Source organism: Suncus etruscus, chromosome 15 (assembly GCF_024139225.1).
Source record: "Suncus etruscus isolate mSunEtr1 chromosome 15, mSunEtr1.pri.cur, whole genome shotgun sequence".
NCBI classification, from domain to species: Eukaryota; Metazoa; Chordata; class Mammalia; order Eulipotyphla; family Soricidae; genus Suncus; species Suncus etruscus.
Genome location: NC_064862.1, coordinates 65031980 through 65054377, shown reverse-complemented (window position 1 = coordinate 65054377; position 22398 = coordinate 65031980). Strand labels below are relative to the sequence as shown.

Here is a 22398-nt window from a genome sequence, read left to right as displayed (position 1 = left end):
ATAAAAAAGATAAATAAGACTACTAAAGGAATAAAAACAGCAAAAAAATGAAAGAAGTAATCATGTCTATACTTCCGATATGGAAATCTTCTGACATTTACTTGGAAATGTCTAATTGTAGAAATGTATTTGGCGTGATTCTGCTTTTGTATTATGGACATAGCCATAGCATGTTGAATAGCCAGGAACCCTTCTGTATAGTACCCTAAATGGGAAAACAAAAGTTTCTGAGTATTATGAAACAAGAAATATCTGAATTGAATAACAAAAACAGGCAAGTTAGTTATGTCAAAGACAATGTAAATATTTGTAAAGAGCAGCTATTATTGTCATTGATTTTGATTTTCCTTGTTTTGATATAGTGTATGATCTTTTTGTTGTTGTTGTTGTTGTTTCTGTTTTTGTTTTTGGACCACACCTGATGACACTCAGGGGTTACTTCTGGCTATGCACTAAGAAATCACTCCTGGCTAGGGGGGCCATATGGGATACCAGGGATCAAACCAGGTCTGTCCTGGATCTGCCCCTTGCAAGGCAAACACCCTACCACTGTGCTATCTCTCCAGTCCCAATATAGTGCTTATATCTTTATAGACTTATGCACATTAAACTAGTCTTACACTTTACAGGGTAAATCATTCTTCAGTATGGCAGTATGCTCACCGCAAACACAAAAGTTAATTCAAAGTGGACTAATGACTTGGCCTCTCTTTATTTTAGACTACAACCCATAAAATGCTTTGAAGAAAAACTCTCCAAAATATAGAGCTCAAAGATGTTTTTAACAATATGACTGCACTGGAAAAGATAACAAAAACAAAAATAAAATAAACTATTTAGAATTAAAAGGTTTTTACATGGAAAAATAATAATGGGCTAAAATAAAAAGGCTCTATTGAATGATATGTGTATAATCAGATAATGGACTAATATTCAGGATATACATATAGAAGTCATACAGCTTAGCAACAAAGAAGTCCCATTTTTAAATTTTTATTATAAAATTTCTTTATTTAAGCATCGTAGTTACAGAATGTTCATAGTTGGGATTCAGTCATAAAATGTACATCACCTTTCACCAATACAACTTTCCCTCCACTAATGTCCCCCATTCCCTTCTATTTGTCTCCGTCAGGCGTTTTGCTTCTCTCATTCTTTCCCTCTTTCCTCTCTGACTCTGTGAAAACCCCATTTTTTAAAAAAATAAAGGAGAGGAGATCTGACATTTTTAAGTAATGACATAAGAAAGTTCATGCAGATGAACAATAAGTATTTTTATAATAAATCAAAGTATATAGCGATAGTAAAAATCTCCTTTTCAACTAAACATAATAGCAAGCAATTAATATAAGTTAAAAATGTCTCTGGTATTATGTGCATGAAGACATTAAGGTTAAAACTGATATATCTACTGGGGCTGGAGAGATAGCATGGAGGTAAGGCTTTTGCTTTTCATGCAGAAGGTCATTGGTTTGAATCCCGGCATCCCATATGGTCCCCTGAGCCTGCCAGGAGCGTGGAGCCAGGAGTAACCCCTGAGAACTGTCGGGTGTGACCCAAAAACCAAAAAACCCCTGATATATCTACATAAAATATAAGCACATATAATGAAATTAGTTTCTTGCACAGAAATTTTTGTACAGAATTTTTCCCAAGAAGTGCTCGGGGGAACTGAGATCACTCCTGGCAATACTTGGCCAACTAACCAGCAATTCAAACCTAGGGAGTGAAGATAAATTACTGCTCAAGTCTTGTGCTAGAAAATGTCAGCAGAGCTTGTTAGTCACTAGAGTGATATTTGGAAACCATGTGGTGCTAAGACTCAAACTATGGTCAGGTGCATGTACTCTTACACATGCACTATCTCTCCAGCACAAGAATAGAACTTACCAAATGTTTTTTTTGTATGCTAGATTTTTATATTTTAAATTTTTTATTTAATTAAAGAACCATGATTTACAAAGTTATTGATTTACAAAGTTGAGTTTTAGGCATATAATATTTTAACACCAATCACATCACCAGTGTCAACTCCCATCACTAGTACTCCCATACTCTGTAACCCCCAACCCCTAACCAACCTCTCTCACTCCCTGCCTGCCACCTTGGCAGACACATTAAAATTCAGTGGTTTTAGCTCTGTTTTTGTTTTTGTTTTTGGGTCACACCCGGCAGCGCTCAGGGGTTACTCCTGGCTCTATGCTCAGAAATTGCTCCTGGCAGGCTCATGGGACCATGCGGGATGCCGGGATTCGAATCACCAACCTTCTGCATGAAAGGCAAATGCTTTACCTCCATGCTATCTCTCTGGCCCCTAAAATTTAGTGGTTTTAAATTAGATCTTATATTTCAGTGTTGTTGAGTCTGTGCTTTGGATATATAACTATACCACTCTTCTACATCCCCAATATAATTGCAACCAAGACCCTTATTTCTCCTTCTCTTTCTCATCTGTTTTCCTTCCTTTTTTGATTTTTTCTTCTTCATCCTTTTCCTTCCTAGGCTCTGAGGTCAAAGGTGATCTAGACACTCCCCACTTTACTATATTACTTTTTCTAATACAACTATTTTATATAACACAGATAAGTGATATCATCCTGTTTTGGACACTAAATTTTTTTTAGTTCTTTCTTTTTTGGGGGGGTGTTACTATCAGCACTCAGGATTATTCCTTGATCTGCATTCAGAAATTTCTCCTTGCAAGTCTGGAGATCATATGAGATGTTGGGGATCAAAAGTGGGTTGGTCACATACAAGGCAAATGTCCTACCTGCTGTGCTATTGCTCTTGTCCCCGGACATTGAATTTTTAAATTAACTAAAAGACATAGGAAGTAAAAATCAAACTACTTAATTACAAAGGTCAAAGAAATATAAGTATAAAATGTGACAGTTTCTATTTTGAAGCTACAATATTATAATACATATGGTTAGATTTGTGCTCACCAGGAGTCCCTCCATGTGAAAATATGTGATATCTTGGTCCTGGAACAGATAAATAATTAAAAAGAGATCTTGTTTCCCAGCCTCTGGTGCGAATAAAACCTGCCATTTTGTTCCTCTGAAAACTACTAAGACGTAGAGTATATGTCACCTACAAAGAATAATAAGAAACAAAAAACCATTCATATAAAAAACTAAGAATGGAAAAAGAGGTTAAGTACAATTGTAAATTTGTAATTATTATACAGAATTAATTATAAGTACAAATATAGAAGCTAAGCATCAGAATATAAATACAAACTTGTCCCAAGATTACTGCAGAATTTGATAAGCTAACAGATGAACAACCTACATATTGATATAAAAATTTTTAAACTACTTTTTAACTTTAAAGCCATGCCCAATGATGCTTAGGGTTTGTTTACTCCTGGTGGGCTCAGGGACCATGTGAAATATAGAGAGTCAAACTTGGGCTGGTTGCATGCAAAGCAAATGCCCAACCTGCTATACTATTACTCTGAGCCCTATAAATTTATGTTTCAACCAAAACAACTGATATACATTTTAAGATGAAAATAACATGAAAAGGATAGAGAGATCTGGTAAAAAGGCAGCTCCTCTGTTTGCCGTCAGGCTGGAGAAATCTGCCCATGCCGAGTGTTTACCCACTGCGAGAGACTGTGAGTGTCGCCTGTGCAATTTTTTCTACTGAACCTCTCCTGAGTGGGCCGAAAAAGGCCCAGGAAAATCGCTCTCCTAGACTTGCTGGGGGCTGGAAAACCAAGGGACACAGAGACTCTGAGTGAAAACCGGCAGTAGAGAGAGCTGGCAGAAAGGCAGGCCCTCTGTCTGTGCCATCAGGCTGGAGAAATCTGCCCCTGCCTGAGTGGTTACCAACTATGAGAGACTGTGAGTGTTGCCTATGTGTGTTTTTCTACTGTCCTGTGTCCTGAACCTCTCCTGAAAGGGCCAAAAAGGGCCCATCAAAATCCCTCTCTTCTAGAGGCTCCAGAAGAGCATTGCCGCTCCACTTTGCTTTGCAGCCGTGAGCTCTTTCTAACAAATGACCCCACCACAACATGCAGAAAAAATCACACTACAAGTGTGATAATGGGGAAACCTCGCAGGCAAACACCATGCACAGAGAATGAAGATGATAGATCTGATGAAACAAAAAATACAAACCATCTGATTAACCTTAACCTCTCAGTTAAGGAGATTAGAATAGAAATATAGAGAATCCTCATGGAAATCAAAGAAAATATAGCTCTAGCTGAACAGAACACAAATACAGAAATCAGAAAAGTCTAAACTAAAATAACAGATCTAAAAAACACGGTAGCTCAACTGAAAGAATCAATGGACAGCCTTTCCAGCAGGGTAACAGGATCCGAGGACAGAATCAGTGAACTGGAAGATCAAATGCAAAACAACTCCATACAGCAGAAGAGACTGGAAAAAAAACCTTAAGGTAAATGATCATACAAAGGAAAAAAGTACTCAAAGAATGTTAACAGATGAAAATAGAAGTATTTGATAAACTCAGTAGAAACAACATAAGAATCATTGGGGTTCCAGAACCCAGGAACAGGATCAGCAGGAAGAATCAACAGTCAAAGACATCATCACAGAAAAACTTCCAGAGCTAAGGACTGCATGCAATCAAATCCTGCATGCCTGAAGAGTCCCAGCTAAAAGAGACCCAAAGAAAAACACCCCAAGACACATCCTAGTCACAATGACAAATCCTACAGATAGAGATAGAATACTGAAAGCAACAAGATCAAAAAGGGAAATTACATTCAAAGGAGCATCTATAGGATTTATAGCAGATATGTCACAAGAAACTCTCAAGGCCAAAAGACAATGGTGGGATACTGTGACAAGAATGAATGAAATGGAGGCTTCACCTAGAATAATGCACCCAGTTTGACTCACATTTAGGTTTGAAGGAGGGATACATAGCTTCACAGATAAACAAAATCTAAAAACCTTCACAGATGTAAAACCAACTTTAAGGAAAAACTGAAAGGTCTACTTTAAGACAAGACAGACCAAAAAGCACATCAAACTTATACACAAAGATGACATTAAGTCCTATGACAATCATCTCCCTCAATGTCAATGGACTAAATGTGCCAATTAAGAGACACAGTGTCAAAATGGATCAAACAGATGAAGCCAACCTTTTGCTGCCTTTAATAAACACAACTGAATAGTCAGAACAAACAGACTCAAAATCAAAGGTTGGAGAAAAATTATCCAAGCAAACAACACCCTTAAAAAAGCTGGGGTTGCCATATTAATATCTGATGACACCAACTTTAGACTCAGAAAGTTGTAAGGGACAAATATGGACACTTCATATTAATCAACATATATGTGAGACAGGAAGAAATCAGACTACTAAACATATATGCACCCAATGAGAGACCAGCAAATTATCTAAAACAATTATTGACAAATTTGAAAGAAGAAATCAATAATAACACAATAATTGTGGGAAACTTCAACACAGGACTGTCAACACTTGATAGATCAACCAGACTGAAACCCAACAAAAATATACTAGCCCTGAAAAGAGAAATGGAAGAAAGAGGACTAGTAGATATATAGGACACTCCATCCCCAGAAACCTGGATATACATTCTTCTCCAATGTACAGGGGTCATTCTTCAGTGTAGAACACATGCTGGCACATAAAATATACCTCCATAAAATCAAGAGAATAGAAATTTTGCAGGCTACCTTTGCTGACCACAAGGCTTTGAAATTAGATATGAACTACAAAGGGACACAGAAGAAATACTTTAATAACTGGAAATTAAACAGCCTGCTATTGAACAACCAGTGAGTCCGGGATGAAATCAAAAAGGAAATCAAAACTTTCCAGGAAACAAATGACAATGAAGACACAAAGTACCAGAATCTATGGGATGCAGAAAAAGAGGTCCTGAGAGGAAAATTTATAGCTTTGAAAGCACATATCAGAAAAGAAGGGGCATACCTGAACAGCTTAATGACGCAGCTTATAAAATTAGAAAATTATCAACAAAAGGAACCAAAAATAGGAAGACAGAAGGAACTAAAAAAACTGAGAGAGAAATCAATGAAGTAAAAACCCAATGAACAATTTGAAAGATCAACAAAAGTAGAAGTTAGTTTTTTGAAAAAATAAACAAGATTGATAGGCCATTGGCAAAACTCACAAAGAGAGAGAGAGGGAGAGAAACTTGATAATCTGTATGAGAAATGAAAAGGGGGAGACCACTACAGATATTACAGAGATTCAAAGGGTAATCAGAGACTACTTTGAGAAGCTCGATGCCACTAAACATGAGAACCTAAAAGAAATGGATAAATTCTTGGACTCTTACAACCTTCCTTGGTTGAGTAAGGAGGATGTAGCATATCAAATCACCCCCATCACTGTTGAGGAAATTAAAATGGTAATCAAATGTCTGCCCAAAAAGAAAAGCCCAGGCCCAGATGGATTTACTAATGAATTATTTCAAACCTTTCAAGAAGAAATACTACCAATCCTACCCAGACTCTTTCATGAAATTGATAAAACAGAAACACTTCCAAACAGCTCTTATGAAGCCAACATCATCTTGATACCAAAACCAGACAGAGATGCTGCCAAAAAGAAAATTACAAACCAATATCCCTATGAACACAGATGCAAAGATTCTCAACAAAATCCTGGCAAATAGAATCCAATGCTACATCAAGAAGATCATTCACCACAATCAAGTAGGCTTCATCCCAGAAATGCAAGGATGGTTTGACATTTGTAATTCTATCAACATAATACACAACATCAACAATAAAATAAAAATGATATGATCATATCAATAGACACAGAGAAAGCATTTAATAATGTCCAACACTCATTCCTGATAAAAAAAAAAAAAACTCTCGGCAAGATGGGAATGAAAGGAACCTTTCTCAATATAGTCTAGGCCATCTACCACAAGCCAATGGCAAATATTATCCTCAATGGAGAAAAACTAAAAGCCTTCCCTCTAAATTCTGGTACAAGACAAGGCTGTCTCGCTCTCACCACTCCTCTTCAATATAGTACAGGAACTACTTGCTATAGCGATTAGGCAAGAAAAAGATATCAAGGGCATCCAGATAGGGAAGGAAGAAGTCAAGCTCTCACTGTTTGCAGATAACAAGATACTCTACTTAGAAAACCCTAAAGACTCTACCAAAAAGCTTCTAGAAACAATAAATTCATATAGCAATGTGGCAGGCTACAAAATTAATACACAGAAATCAATGGCCTTTTTATATATCAATAATGATAGGAAAGAAATGGACATTAAGAACACAACCCCATTCACATTAGTGCCACACAAACTCAAATATCTTGGAGTCAACTTGACCAAAGATGTGAAGGACCTATTCAAAGACAACTATAAAACCCTGCTCCAAGAAAAAAACAGAAATGGAAACATATACCCTGCTCATGGATTGACAGAATTAACATAATTAAAATGACAATACTCCCCTCCAAAGCATTGTAGTTTTAATGCGATCCCTCTAAAGATACCTGTGATGTTCTTCAAAGAAGTGGATCAAACACCTTTGAAATTCATTTGGAACAATAAACATCCTCAAATAGCTAAAGCAATCCTTGGGGAAAAGAATATGGGAGGCATTACTTTCCCCAACTTTAAACTGTATTACAAAGCAATAGTTATCAAAACAGTATGGTATTGGAATAAAGAGAGACCTTCAGGTCAGTGGAATGTGCTTGAGTACTCAGAGAATGTTCTTCAGACATACAATCAACTAATTTTCAATAAAGGAGCAAGAAATCCTAAATGGAGCAAGGAAACCCTCTTCAACAAGTGGTGTTGGCACAACTGGCTAGCCACTTGCAAAAATGGAAACTTAGACCCCCAGCTAACATCATGTATGAAGGTAAAATCCAAATGGATTAAAGACCTTGATATCAGACCTGAAACCATAAGGTGTATAGAACAACATGTAGGTAAAACACTCCATGACATTTAAACTAAAGGTATCTTTAAGGAGGAAACTGCACTCTTCAAACAAGTGAAAGAAGAGATTAACAGGTGGGAATATATTAAGCTAAGAAGCTTCTGCACCTCAAAGGAAATAGTGTCCAGGATACCAGAGCCACCCACTAAGTGGGAGAAACTATTCACCCAATTTGACCCATTAAATAAGGGGCTAATATCCAAAATATACAAGGCACTGACAAAACTTTACAAGAAAAAAATCTAATCCCATCAAAAATGGGGAGAAGAAATGGAAAGGCTATTTGACAAAAAAGAAATACTAATGGCCAAAATGCATGTCCACACCACTAATCATCAGTGTGATGCAAATCAAAACAAATATGAGGTACCACCTTACACCACAGAGATTGGCACACATCACAAAGAATGAGAACAAGCAATGCTGGTGGGGATGTGGAGAGAAAGAAACTCTTATCCACTGCTGGTGGGAATGCCATCTAGCCAAGCTTTATGGAAAGCGATATGGAGATTCCTCCAAAAATGAAAATTGAGCTCCCATATGATCCAGCTATACCACTCCTAGGGATATACCCTAGGAATACAAAAATACAATACAAAAATCCCTTCCACACACCTATATTCATTGCAGCACTATTTACCATAACAAGACTCTGGAAACAACCAAGATGCCCTTCAGCAGATGAATGGCTTAAGAAACTGTGGTATATATACACAATGAAATATTATGCAGCCATCAGGAGAGATGAAGTCATAAAATTTTCCTATACATGGATGTACATGGAATCTATTATGCTGAGTGAAATAAGTCTGAGGGAGAGAGAAAGATAAAGAATAGTCTCACTCATGTATGGGTTTTAAGAAAAATGAAAGACATTCTTACAATAATTTTCAGAGACAAAAGAGAGAACATAATCATGTTTGTAATCAAGGTGTTTAAATAAAAATATTAATTTAAGAAAAAGAAAATGACATGAAAAGGTATCATCAAATTATATTCCCATTACTAGAACTGGGAGGAAAATCTCTTTTCCTTAAAGTGTTTTTAAAGTAAAAAATCATCCCACCAATAATATCAATAAAAAGATATCTAAAGAAAAAAATCAGTAAGGAAACACATCAAAAATGACATGTTGGAGAAGATGGAGATATTACTGTAAGACATCACCACTTTGGGCACATGAAGATTTTCTTCTCCTCTTAGAGAAATAAATAAAAATCACTAACCCAGCACACCATTAAAATAATTTCTACCAAAGCACCTCTACATAGAGACCAATACAAATCATATTAGAAAAGGGACACCTAGGGGCCGGAGAGATAGCATGGAGGTAAGGCATTTGCCTTGCATGCAGAAGGACATCAGTTCAAAGCCCAGCATCCCACATGGTCCCCCGAGCCTGCCAGGAGCAATTTCTGAGCATAGAACCAGGAGTAACCCCTGAGCACTGTCAGGTGTGACCCAAAAACCAAAAACCAAAAGAAAAAAAAAAGAAAAAGAAAATAAAAAGAAAAGGGATACTAAGTACATTATGCATAACATAATGACAAATACAGGCAGTGACAGATATACAAAAGCATCAGTTCTGGAGGAATAGAGGTGGCCAGGATATTGGCCTATTCAAGAGTATTAGGAAAGAGGGGCTGAAGAGATAGCATGGAGGTGAGGCATTTGCCTTGCATGCAGAAGGACGGTAGTTTGAATCCCGGCATCCCATATGGTTCCCCTTGCCTGCCAGGGGTGAGTTTTGAGCACAGAGCCAGGAGTAACCACTGAGCGCTGCCAGGTGTGACCCCAAACAAACAAACAAACAAACAAAATAAAGAATAAGAGAGTATTAGGAAAGAGAGAGTGTAAATGATGTGCAATCTCATGACCTGGTCAATGTGAAGTTTAAAGTAAAGAATTGCTAGGCATATACAGGAAACCCAATAAAGACAATGATGTCTCTACTCTACTTTCATTTCCAATGATTCTGGTTCTATACTGATGCTGTGAGATATATAGAAAATACATTAGTTGCCTGATACCACACCTTAATTATAGGGGTAGACTCTTCAACTGGCACACCTACACAATCTCTGATTCAAGTCGGTTGTTCATTAACACTACTGACTCAGTTGTACATCTTACTTGAGAGATGACTTGATTCCCTCTTCCTTGAGGGAATCAATAACTACCAAACAGAGCATGTAATGTAACATACTTATATAGAACGTTACATACAAAAGCAATATCTACTTCAAATTGCACATGGAAAATTCTCCAGGAGAATATCTTTCAGTTTTTTTAAATTATATATTTATTTAAGCATCATGATTACAGAGATGCTTGTATTTGGGTTTCAGTTATAAAAAAAGAACACACCCCTTCACCAGTGCAATGTTCCCACAACCAATGCTCCCAACTCCCTCCTCTCTCACCCCTGCTGCCTGTATTTGAGACTATTTTAAAGGATTGAGTCATAGCACTTACAAAGACCAAACAAAAAAATATCTCAAATAAGTGGAGAGATGAAATGAGTACCTCTCTGAAGAAGGCAAATGGATTGTCAATAGGCACATAAAAAAGTACTCAGTATAATTTATTATCAGAGATATGAAAATCAAGCAAATATTGTGTAACTGTAAGGAAGGATGAAGCCACTCAATTTACAGCAACTTTGATGGAACTGAAATATATGTTAAGTAAAATAAACAAGGAAAAATGATCTCACGAATGTTGCACTGGTGATGGGTGGTGTTCTTTACATGACTGAAACCCAAACACAATCATGTATGTAATCAAGGTGTTTAAATAAAAGAAAAAAAAAGAAAAATGATCTATTTGTGGTAGATAGAATAACAGACAATGAAATGCAAGGTATGGATGATTCCTAAATTCACTTTACATTTCTTCTTACAGATGAGAAGGACGGGGAAGGAAAGAATTGGGAAGGAAAGATAGTACAAAGGTGTGTATGGGAGTTAAAAAGGGTAAGAATCAGTGATTTGGAAACATCACTAGTCTCAAGGATTATTATAGTTATATATTAACCACATAGCCAACAACACTGTATCATGAGGACCAAACTATAATAATAAAAGTTAAAAAATGTGCCTGCCCAGGAGACTAGACTGGATGGAGTGTGGTAAAGAACCTGAAAATAGTGGTGAAAGGAAGTTAATATTAGTGGTGAAATTGGTGTTGTAATTGCTTTTTTAATATTATAAATTGGAGCTGAAGAGATAGCACAGCAGTGTTTGCCTTGCAAACAGCCGACCCAGGACCTAAAGTGGTTGGTTCAAATCCCAGCGTCTCATATGGTCCCCTGTGCCTGCCAGGAGCTATTTCTGAGCAGATAGCCAGGAGTAACCCCTGAATACTGCCGGGTGTGACCCAAAAACAAACAAACAAAAATTATTATAAATTATAAATTATATTATAAATACTATTATATATAATTATATTATAAATTTATAAATCATCGTCTTAATAAAATATTTTAAAGACTTAATATTTGATCATATTGCAATATATGGAAATGTAATTTGTCTATACTTTTGCTACACCAAAATCTAAAATAATATCAAATATCAGTTATATAAAATAAATACACTGGAAAGAAATCATATGTAGATCAGATGAGAAGAAAAGATGATAAAATATAATCTGATTACTAAATTCAAAGGTGACACTGGTGACACTGGTGATCACAGTAACCTCCAAGTATATTCCAAGAATATCGAAAAGTCATAAGAAATAGATCAGAAAATCTATAATAAAGGGTAAACATATGTCTCAAGTCTAAGTAAATGTTCATATATGCCATATCAAGGTTAACAGTTGGGTACTTATTATAGGTTCAAAGATTAAGATATAGCCTCTGAGTTGAATGGAACTTGAGAGCTTAATATTCAGCAAAATAAGTCAGAGGGAGAAGGAAAAGTTCAAGATGATCTCATTCATTTAAAGAAATAAAACAAGAGAATTGGGCAATAAAAACAAACCATTGAAGCCTGTTAACAAAACTGAGCACTTCTGGGCATGGCAAAGCAATAATGATAGAAGCAAAAGAAAATACAAAAGAAATAGAAAATCTGGTATCTGGTGAATTTATTTCATTCCTCTCAAATTTAAAACATTAACGAAATAAGGTATTTGCAATTAAATTTAGTTTACATTAAAGTTCATGCTTTAATTGTAAGTAGGATGCTCTTGGTAAATTACATATGCCACACTTATAAAAGCAAATTAAATCACAGGAGAATAGAAAGATGATTTTGTGTTAACTGAATAAAACTTTCTTACCCAATCTGGTACATCGTCTTTGAAGTCTTCTTCAAAAATAATAGCAGCCAAAACTTTTTCATAGTTATTATTTGTCTGGACATAAGCTTCAAAATCTTTTTCTGAATCAAAGGCTTCAACTGTAGAAAATAATTCAATGAGAGTTAACCATACATATATGGTTATATACATATATATATATAGCATATATATGGCAAATTGTAAGAGGATTTATTAGCTGTAAGATAGGACACTATTTTACATGGATGACAGACTATAAATATATTATAAATTTTAAAACACTATTGATATAATTAGAAAAAATAATATTTGGGGTGAGTAAATACTTTGTGTTCAAAAGGTTTTCAGTTTAAAATAAAAGTGAAATACCCGAATTTTCAAGTATGCAAAGGGATATGCTTAAACTTTTTAAACTTGCCAAATTAAGGCAACAAAATCAAAATCAATACATGTAGTTAATCTGTAACTTAAAAGTTCTAATACACAGGAATTTTTAAAGCTGAATAAAAATAAAAAATTTTAAAGCTGAAATTGGGAAATGAATGTTTTCAGTATTTCATGTATTATACTTTAGTATTTTAGGCGATGCAGAATTAACCTAGCAGATATTAAATTTAACCTTGTTGAAAATTTAAAATATGCCATTATTCGTGCCCTTCTAGAGAAATTTTTCCCGCTTTAAATATATGTATCCTAAAATTTTTCAAAATAATCATTTTTATGTAAATGATATATAAAACGTTTAATAGTACATAGATGCAAATGAACTTCCAAGTATTTTTATTTGTTTGGGTCATCTCAAGTGGTGTTCAAAGATTCCCAGGGCCCATTCCCAATGACATTCAGGAAGTTAGGCCAGTGATTCAATGCTAGGGCCAGAGCATTTGGTGTTGTTCAACCATTTGCCAGATAACTAAACAGGTTCAACCCAGAATGTTCAATGGGCCTCCAGGGTTGCCTCCACTGATACTAGAAAGGTCATGGGGTAATTTAATGTTTAGAGATGACACTCATTCCCTTCAAGGTCTCTAAATCTCTTAAAGCTCAATCCCTTGAGAGAATAAAAGTTTGATAAAGGAGGACTGAATGTATATATGTGTGTAAAGAAAAGGGGCCCGGATTGAGAAACATATAATTGGAGGGGTGGGTCACACCCAGAAACCTCAGGGGTTACTCCTTGATATGCACTCAGAAATCACTCCTGGCTGGCTTGGGGGACCATATGGGATGCCGAATTCGAACTTCCATCCTTCTGCATGCTAGGCAAACACCCTACCTCCATGCTATCTCTCTGGCCTGAACACATAATTTCTTATAGTGTTTATCTTTGGGGAAAAGAGATGTGAAATGGAATAAAGGATGTAAGGAAAAGTTACCTGAAAATTAATCAAAATAATTTTGTGAAAACTTTTACATAAAGTCTTTAAAATGACCTAGCAGTGACATAGCAGTGGTCACATGTGCTCCCCAGGCTTGTGAACATGGTCCCCACATATACACATCATAGCATCTTCCTTTTAGAGATGTGCACTTTCTTACTTTCATGCTGGGTTGTATATTCTCTCTCCTTTCTCCATCCCTTTTTGTCCTCTCCCTCCCCTACCTCAATACCTTCTCATAAAAACTTGTTTTCACTTAAAAAATGTTCTAGCACAAAATATTCATTCAGAATGAAGACTCATGTATGTGTTATCTTACCTTTCTATGGTTACAGCATATACACAATCATACTTATTTGGATTGAGAAACATGACTAGTCACTAGAAGACTGAATACCACCTAACTGAATAAAAACCTACAATGATATAAATTTATCATCTATTTTTTAAATATTACTTTTGGGACCTCAGAATAAAATAGTTTATATAAATTTCACTGTCAAGTTTATGGGCCTGGAGCAGTAGCAATAGGTAGGTAATAGCTTTGCACATGGCTGACTCATCTTTGATCCTTGACTCCTATATGATCTCCCAAGCTTGCCAGAAGTAATTCCTAAGTGCAGAGCTGCCAAATGTGGTCCTCAAATTAATTAACAATCAAGCCTAGTAAAGCCTCTTATATTATTTATACTTAAGAAGTCATTGTCTGGCTATAAGAATCTTCTGTGATATTACTCCTAGAGATGAATGCCCATTTAAAAGGTTAAGTACATTTTTTTAGCTTATGCAATTTTTTTTTATTTAAACACCTTGATTACATATATGATTGTGTTTGGGTTTCAGTCATGTAAAAAACACCACCCATCAGACTGAAACCCAACAAGATTATAAGTACATTTTTAAAAGTAATGTCAACATTATTTTAAATTAATCAAAAAACTTTGATTTCTAACCTTTAAAGTTATAATTTAAATTGGTTTTCAGTAAGTCGATAATTTCCTTCACAAGGGTGTTTCTGGAAGGAACAAAAGCCAGTTCCCAAGTATCCTGGAAAATGTTAGAATTGGTCATTTCCGAAGGCAATGAGTGGATGTTCAGATGACTGTAAAAGAATGGTCCATAACGCTGAATCGTCAATGACTTGCGCAGTAGCAAAAGTGTACTTGCAAATAGAAAGGTGATGAAGATTTCTGTGACTAAAGTAATGAAGTGCCGCCTCTGAAATTTAATAAAGGAAATATCAAGTATCTTAATATAGTCCAGTAATTTACTAGTTTTTCAAATGGTTACTTCTTTTAGATGAAGGGACCTATTTCATAAAGAAAATACATAATGATACTTCTGCCATGATCCTCTGGGATACAATTCAAGGCCCCCAGAGGAAGCCTAAAACTATGAATACTACAAAGTTTACTTTTACATATACACACTTGTGAAAAAATTTAATCTGTAAGTTAAGCACTAGTCTGGACAATAAATACAACAAAATATATTTGAATCAAATTGCTATAATCAAAGGTACTATATGGTGTGTTCCATACATCAAAATATTATACAAAATATTTTCAGACTGTGGCTGACTGCAGCAACTTAAACTGTGAAAAGTGAATAACAGCCAAGTGATGGGGGCAACAGTACATCTCTAAATGTTAGATATACAGTTAATGAAATGCCTCATTAGGTAATTTTATTGTCTAATCACCTCTTACCAGCAGCACTGGCTGTGGATTCTGTGTGATTCTGTGTAGCTACAATGAGCCAAACAACACACTATTAAAATAGGCACAAGGGAAATGATCCAAACTTAAGAAGTATGAGATTGTTCCAATAAAAAATGTTGGGGGCCGGAGAGATAGCATGGAGGCAGAGCATATGCCTTGCATGCAGAAGGATGGTGATTTGAATCCGGGCATCCCATATGGTTCCCCGAGCCTGCCAGGAGAGATTTCCGAGCGAAGAGCCAGGAGTAACCCGAGTGCGACCCAAAAACAAAACAAAAACAAAAACAAAAACAAAAAACAAAAAGACAAAAGTTGTAACATTATTATGGTTATGATATGACTATCCAAAGAGAATTAGGAGCCAGTCATTAAAATGCGATAGATCATAAACCGAAACAGGCCATCATAACAAATGACCCAAAAGACACTTTCTACATAATAACAGCAGTTTGCTGGACTGACATCTTCCTCCTTTCAATGTATCATTGTTCCATTATACCATTCTCTAATAACTCCTTACATTTGGAAAAGACTTCTTTAAGGTTGAGGAAAATGAAACAGTATAAAATTGAAATACAGTTGATGGGTTGCAAGAATTCTCCCATTGTGTTCTCTCGGTTGCTGTAAAAAATGTTAGAAATAAATTTACTTGCCTTTAGAGTAAAATTCTTCCAGAGAAGTATTGTAAGTCTGTTGATACCCCAAAACTCCATTCTTCTGAAATAAAAGTTCAGCTGTATAGAAAGAATAAAGATTTTTATAAATACAATTAAGATTATATAACACAATGTATATTTTATTTTTTCTTATTTAAGCACTGTGATACAAAATTGTTCATTGTGGGTTTTCATTTATAAAATGTACACCATCCTTCCTGCCACTGATGTCTCCTGTTTTCTTCCCACCCCTATAACTATGCTTGTTTCTAGGACAGGCAATTTCTTTCTTCTTTTCTCTCTCTCTCTCTCTCTCTCTCTCTCTCTCTCTCTCTCTCTCTCTCTCTCTCTCTCTCTCTCTCTCTCCTTTTTGTCACTGTAGTTTGTGCTATGGTTGAAGGAGGAGTGCCTTGTATGTCACTTTCTCACCTTTCATTACTGAGTTCTAGTCCAGCGTGATCAATTCCAACTGTCATTGTCATAGTACACCCTTCTCCATTCTACCTGCACTCATCATTCTTTCTTGCAAGCTTCCTATCCTGAGCTGAATCTCCTGACCCTTATCTCTATTGTCTATGGATCTTATTACCATACTCTCTTTTGAATTTTCTTATATCTCACAAATGAGTGAGATCACAACATGTCTATCCCTTTCCCTCTGGCTCATTTCACTCAGCGTAATAGTCTCCATATCCATCCATGTATAAGTAAATTTCATTTTTTCATTATTCCTAATGATTACATAGAATTTCATTGTGTAGATATATCACAGTTTCTTTAGCACTCATGTTGTTGGGCACACAGGTTGTTTCCAGATTCTGGCTACTGTAAATAGTGCTGAGGTGAACAGAGGAGTGCAGAGGGCATTTTTGCATTGTTTTTGTGTTCTGCATTCCCACCAGCAGTGAATAAGAGTCCCTCTCTATCCCCAAGTCCACACCAGCACTAGTTATTCTTGGTTTTTGTGATGTGTGCCTCACATCTCACAGTCTCTATGGTGTGAGATAGCTCATTGTTGTTTTGATTTGCATCTCCGTAATAGTGATGTAGAACATTTTTTCATGTGTCTTTTGGCCATCTGTATTTCTTCTTTGAGGAAATGTCTATTCATTTCTTCTCCTCATTTGTTCATGGGGTTAAATTTTTTTTCTTGTAAAGTCAGTGCCTTGTATTTAGATATCAATCCCTTATCTGATGTATATTGGGTAAAATGTTTCTCTCATTCCCTGGGTGGCCTTTGTATCCTATTTACTATTTCCTTTGAAGTGCAGAAGTTTCTCAGTTTAATGTAGTCACATTTGTTTACCTTTGCTTCCACTTGCTAGGCCAGGCAACATACATTTTATACAAATAAACAATTTAGTTGGAATTAATTTTCTGATAAAACTTAAAAACAAAAAAAAACAATAAGCACCTGAAATACTTTCATCATTCATTCCTATAATTTAATGCATTCAGAAACTGTGCATGTCTAAGATGAAAAAACACCAAGCAAAACATAAAGAACAGTGAGTTTAACAGTGTAAGCTTCTAGATAAAATTTTCCAGTAGAACTCCAATAATTCTTAACATAATATTAATAAACAACACTAAATAAGCAATATCCATTAACACTAATATCACATTGCTATTCACGGCTTGTGAGAAATACTATGATCTTTTGTCTAGGAGGAAACCTACTCCATTCATTCCCCAAAGTAAGAAATAATTAACCAGAAGAAGAGAGTACTGAGAGGATCCTCTAGTTCAGATGAGATGCAGGCCTGAGCTGTCTATACTTGAGATAATAAGATTTCAATAAGGAGACTCATGAAAGAACTGGGTGGTTTAGGGAGATACATTGAGGCTGCATTCCAGAAGAGATAACATAGACAGTGAGAAGTCAATATATTGGGGGTCCATGAGGAGGGAGAACAAACTGCAATATAAATGAAGACCATATCTAGGGACTCAGTTTTTTATGAAGACAAGCCCCAGCATAAAAAAGAAACAATACTAGAAATAGTTTCATAAAATTGTAGGCACAGAATACCATAATATTCATTTGCCCAGCTTTTTATAGTCTGTGCTGCATGCTGTATGAAAACTTACTTTGTTTTGCCTTTGATCTTTATTTTTGTTTGGTTTTATTTTTGGACTACAATTAGCAGTGCTCAGGGGACACTCCTGGCACTAACACTACTTTTTGTTCCTAGCCTCTGAACTGGAAGGTCAAAAGAAACCTTGAAACTATAGTCATCTGGGTCCAGAATGAAGGCAAAAACGTTAATGGAAATATATTTGCTCTTTCTCAAATCTGTGTTACATATAGAAGAGGTAAAAATGTGCATTACAATTGTAGTTGCCAGATACAAATACCAGGAAAATATATAAAAAAAAACAAATATTGTCAGCCTCCATCTCCCTTTTCCTAGATTCTACTTTCCTGCCTTATCTTTTAAGAAATATGTTACTACCAGAGCCTAAATCACAATGAATCCTGACAGAGAACTGGGAGACTATAAAGAATCATGGCTGGATTCCCCACTCCAGGGAATCATTGGCAGCCACACTTGTAGTCCAAATTTTTACTTGAAAGCTTTTTTTTTAGTTAGGAGAAAAACATTAATATACTTTATTGAGGCCCCAGGCTACAATGACCGAAACCTGACAAATAAGTCTTCTTCAGTGATATAAAGTCCTGTAAACCTCAGTCTCATTGGCCATTTAAGTTTAATAACGATAACACTGGTTAATGTAGTGAAGGTTTGTAACACCTTCAAAAATAAAGAGCAGAGGGGCCCAAAATAGCCTGGTGGGTAGGGTGTTTGCCTTGCATGTGGCAAATCAAGGTTTGATTCCTGGCATCCCGTATGGTTCCCTAAGCCTGCCAGGAGTGAATTCTGAATGCAAAGCCAGGAGTAACCCCTGAGTTCTGCCGGGTGTGGTCCCAAAACAAAACAAAAAACAAACAAAAAAGGACCAAAGTTCTGCATTCACTTCATCATTTTCCTCCAGGTACTTTCTACCATGATATGGTCAACTGGAACTCTCCCCCCAAGGCAATTTACCGAATCCCTGTTTGACAATCCCTGTTTGACACAGCTTTCAGATGGTCCAGCCACCTTTGATCCATACCTTGCTCTTCACCCAAGCTTCACTTGCTTCAGGAATCAGATCTAACCACTATTTGTTGCTGGCCTATTACATCTTTTTAGTGAGCATGTGTGGTTTCATTGTGCCTCTGGCCAGACCCAAATTGTGTCTGATCGGATGATCCAACTATCCCCCCTTCTTCTGCTCAAGTCCTGCTGAGAAATTTATACAAGGCAGTGGTGACTGCAAGAAATCAGCAGTCTAAGCAATCTAGAGCAAGCCTCCAAAAGCATATTTCTCAAAATAAAAAGAACAGTACAAAATAAAATGAAATAAATAAATAAAAAACAAAATAAAATGAACAGTTTGTATGGTACCATAAGATTATCCTGAAAAAGAAGAGCAAAGCTAGAATTTAACACTAATTCAAAATGTATTTTCAAGTATGATATAGTATATGGTGCTGATATAAAATGATCCAAGGCCAATAAAATAAAACTGAGAGCCTAGAAATCAGCACATGTATACAAAGTTAACTAATAGTTGACAAAAGAAAATGTATATTAAATGTGAACAAAGATGGACTCTTAAAAAATTAACTGAAATCGCTTCTCGGCCTTTTGGCTAAGATCAAGTGTAGTATCTGTTCTTATCAGTTTAATATCTGATACGTCGTCTATCCGACAACAATATATTAAATGGATTTTTGGCACTAGGAACTGGAATAGGAGCTTGCTCCGTCCATTTCACGCATCGACCTGGTATTGCAGTACCTACAGGAACGGTGCACCAAAAAAAGAAAAAAAAATTAACTGAGAGAATTATAGATTCTGTTTCCATAGAGTAAAAAAGTAAAATTAAAATAGAAAATAGTAAAACGAGACCTTCTTGTCTTATGACACATGCAAAGATAAATTCAAATTAATTAAGAATTAAACACGGGCTTGAATCCATAAACTTCTTCGAATAAAATATAATTGGAAATGTTTCAGGATGTTTAAGTATTAAATAAACTGAAGATTTTTTTCTTTTCTTTTTTTTGGGGGGGTTGGTGCTCAGGGGTACTCCTGGCTATGTGCTCAGAAATTGCACCTGGCTTGGGGGACCATATGGGATGCCGTGGTAACAAATTGTGGTCTGTCCTAGGCTATCACTTGCAAGGCAGACGCCTTACCTCTAGCGCCACCTCTCCGGCCCTTTTATTTTTCCCTTCGGTTTGGGACCACAGTAGGTGGCGCTCAGGGGTTACTCCTGGCTATGCTCTCAGAAATCGCTCCTGGCTTGGGGAACCATATGGGATGCCAGGGATTAATCTGAGGTTTGATCTGGATCAGCCAGGTGAAAGGCAGACGCCCTACCACTGTGCTATTGTTCAGGCCCCCTAAAGTGAAGATTTTTAAATATTGAAAACAATTACAATTTGAAGAGTTAATTCAGCTCAAAATGATCATGTTACCCAGATTATTATGCATTTAAATTCCCATCAAAATGCCAACTATGTTTTTCAAATACATAGAAAAAAAAACATTATTAAAGTTTGTATAAACTGACTAATCCGGCAATCGCCACAGAAATCTTGAGGAGAACTGATGGAACTCTTCACTTTACCAAAGTTAAAACTATATTATAAAGCTATTGTCATTAAAATAATGTAGTATTGGAATAAAAAGCAGATACTCAAACCAATGATATAGAATTCAGAACCCAAAGCTAAAGCTCCATATGTATAGAAGTTATCTTATGAAGAGTGAGCTAAGACTATAAAATAAGGGAAGGGAAAATCTTTGTAATAATTGGTGTTGAAAAAACTAGTCACTATATGCCAGAATGAATTAGACCACTATCTCAAATGCACACACACACACACACACACACACACACACACACACACACACACACACACACACACCTCAAAATAAATTAGAGATTTACATGGTAGGCCCAAGTCCATAGACTACAAATAAATATAAGAAAACCATTACATAATATTGACTTCAGGGCTACCTACAGTTATTCCTCTAATATCAAACCAAAACTTTTCTACACTGTGAAAGAAATCCTCATTCACTAAATAAAAATAGACCATTTTTAACAGGAGAAAATATTTATATTACTTAGATATGCATGGGGTTATCCAAAATTTGTAAAAACACTTGTAAAACTCAATAATTAAAAAAAATAAAAAAAGTCCATCAAACTGGAGCAAGACTTATCAAAAGGAGACATACAGAGGTGACCAACAAATACATGAAAAATGTTCAGCTTCATTGACTATCAGAATGACCTCTATGAACGACACCTGAAAAGACAGGTGCTCTCAGGGACAGAGTAAAAAGATTACTTATTCACTTTGGTTCGGAATATAAATTGATTCATGAAGTCTTCTAGGCAAACAGCATAGAGCATTTTCCAAAAATTTAAAACCAGAGCTATCATAAGGCTTAGCCATTCTTTTTCTTGATATTAATACAAACATCCTAATCATAACTGTTCAAAGCAGCACTATAAACAAAAGATTCTAAAATAAGTATTGTTCAATAGTATATAATTCATAGATAATATGTCATATATTTATCAATGACATACTGCTCAGTGATAAGAGTAGTTGAATTCTTGCTCTTTTCTACAATATGGATAAAATTATAGGGGGTGGGAGAGGTGAAAAAGACAAATACTGAATGAGCTCAAAGGCATTATTAAAAGAAACAAAGCAGGGGCCAGAGAGATAGCATGGAGGTAAGGCGTTTGCCTTGCATGCAGAAGGACGGTGGTTTGAATCTCAGCATTCCATATGGTCCCCTGAGCCTGCCAGGAGCGATTTCTGAGCGCAGAGCCAGGAGTACCATATTTTTCGGTGTATAAGACGACTTTTGAAACAAAAAAAAAGTCAACCAAAAATCGGGAGTCGTCTTATACGCCAAGTATGTCCCGAAAAATGTTTCAATATGCCGCTAAACGAAAATTGTCTGAATATTGCCTCAAAACGAATTTTCCAACTCGATCCTGCACCAATCACTGCAAGGCTGCTAGAACCGCCTCTCTAACTCAGCAAGCAGGCTTTTTATGCATGCAAATTAGACAATGTTCTGGACCCGAATCTACACTGTAAAAAGCCTGCTCAGATTGGCCAGAGTCAGAAAGGAGAGGAAGTCTATTACAGAATAACCTCTGAACCTTTGCTTGTTGTGACTGGCTCACTGTGGTACAAACAGTTGCAGCACAGGAACGTTCTGTCTTATACAGTGAATATAGGCCTAAACCTATGTTTTAACTGTAAAATTAGGGGGTCGTCTTATACGCCTGGTTGTCTTATATGCCG

At 36.0% G+C, this 22398-nt stretch overlaps 1 protein-coding gene and 1 non-coding gene across 2 annotated transcripts in view; one reads left to right on the top strand and one right to left on the bottom strand.

Moving 5' to 3' along the window:
• Window positions 1-16480, bottom strand: part of LOC126029908 (phospholipid-transporting ATPase ABCA3-like) — a 51980-nt gene extending 35500 nt beyond the window's left edge. Inside the window, exons 1-3 of the mRNA XM_049788149.1 lie at window positions 16434-16480; window positions 14581-14729; window positions 12249-12367 (exon numbers count right to left, since the gene is read on the bottom strand). Coding sequence (XP_049644106.1) covers window positions 12249-12367; window positions 14581-14729; window positions 16434-16480 — 315 coding nt within the window. The remainder of the gene's footprint in view (window positions 1-12248; window positions 12368-14580; window positions 14730-16433) is intronic.
• A 3203-nt stretch (window positions 16481-19683) lies between these two features.
• LOC126031480 (U2 spliceosomal RNA) lies at window positions 19684-19874 on the top strand. Its single transcript, XR_007503340.1, has one exon. It is a non-coding gene; the product is annotated as a U2 spliceosomal RNA (small nuclear RNA).
• Window positions 19875-22398: the final 2524 nt, after the last annotated feature.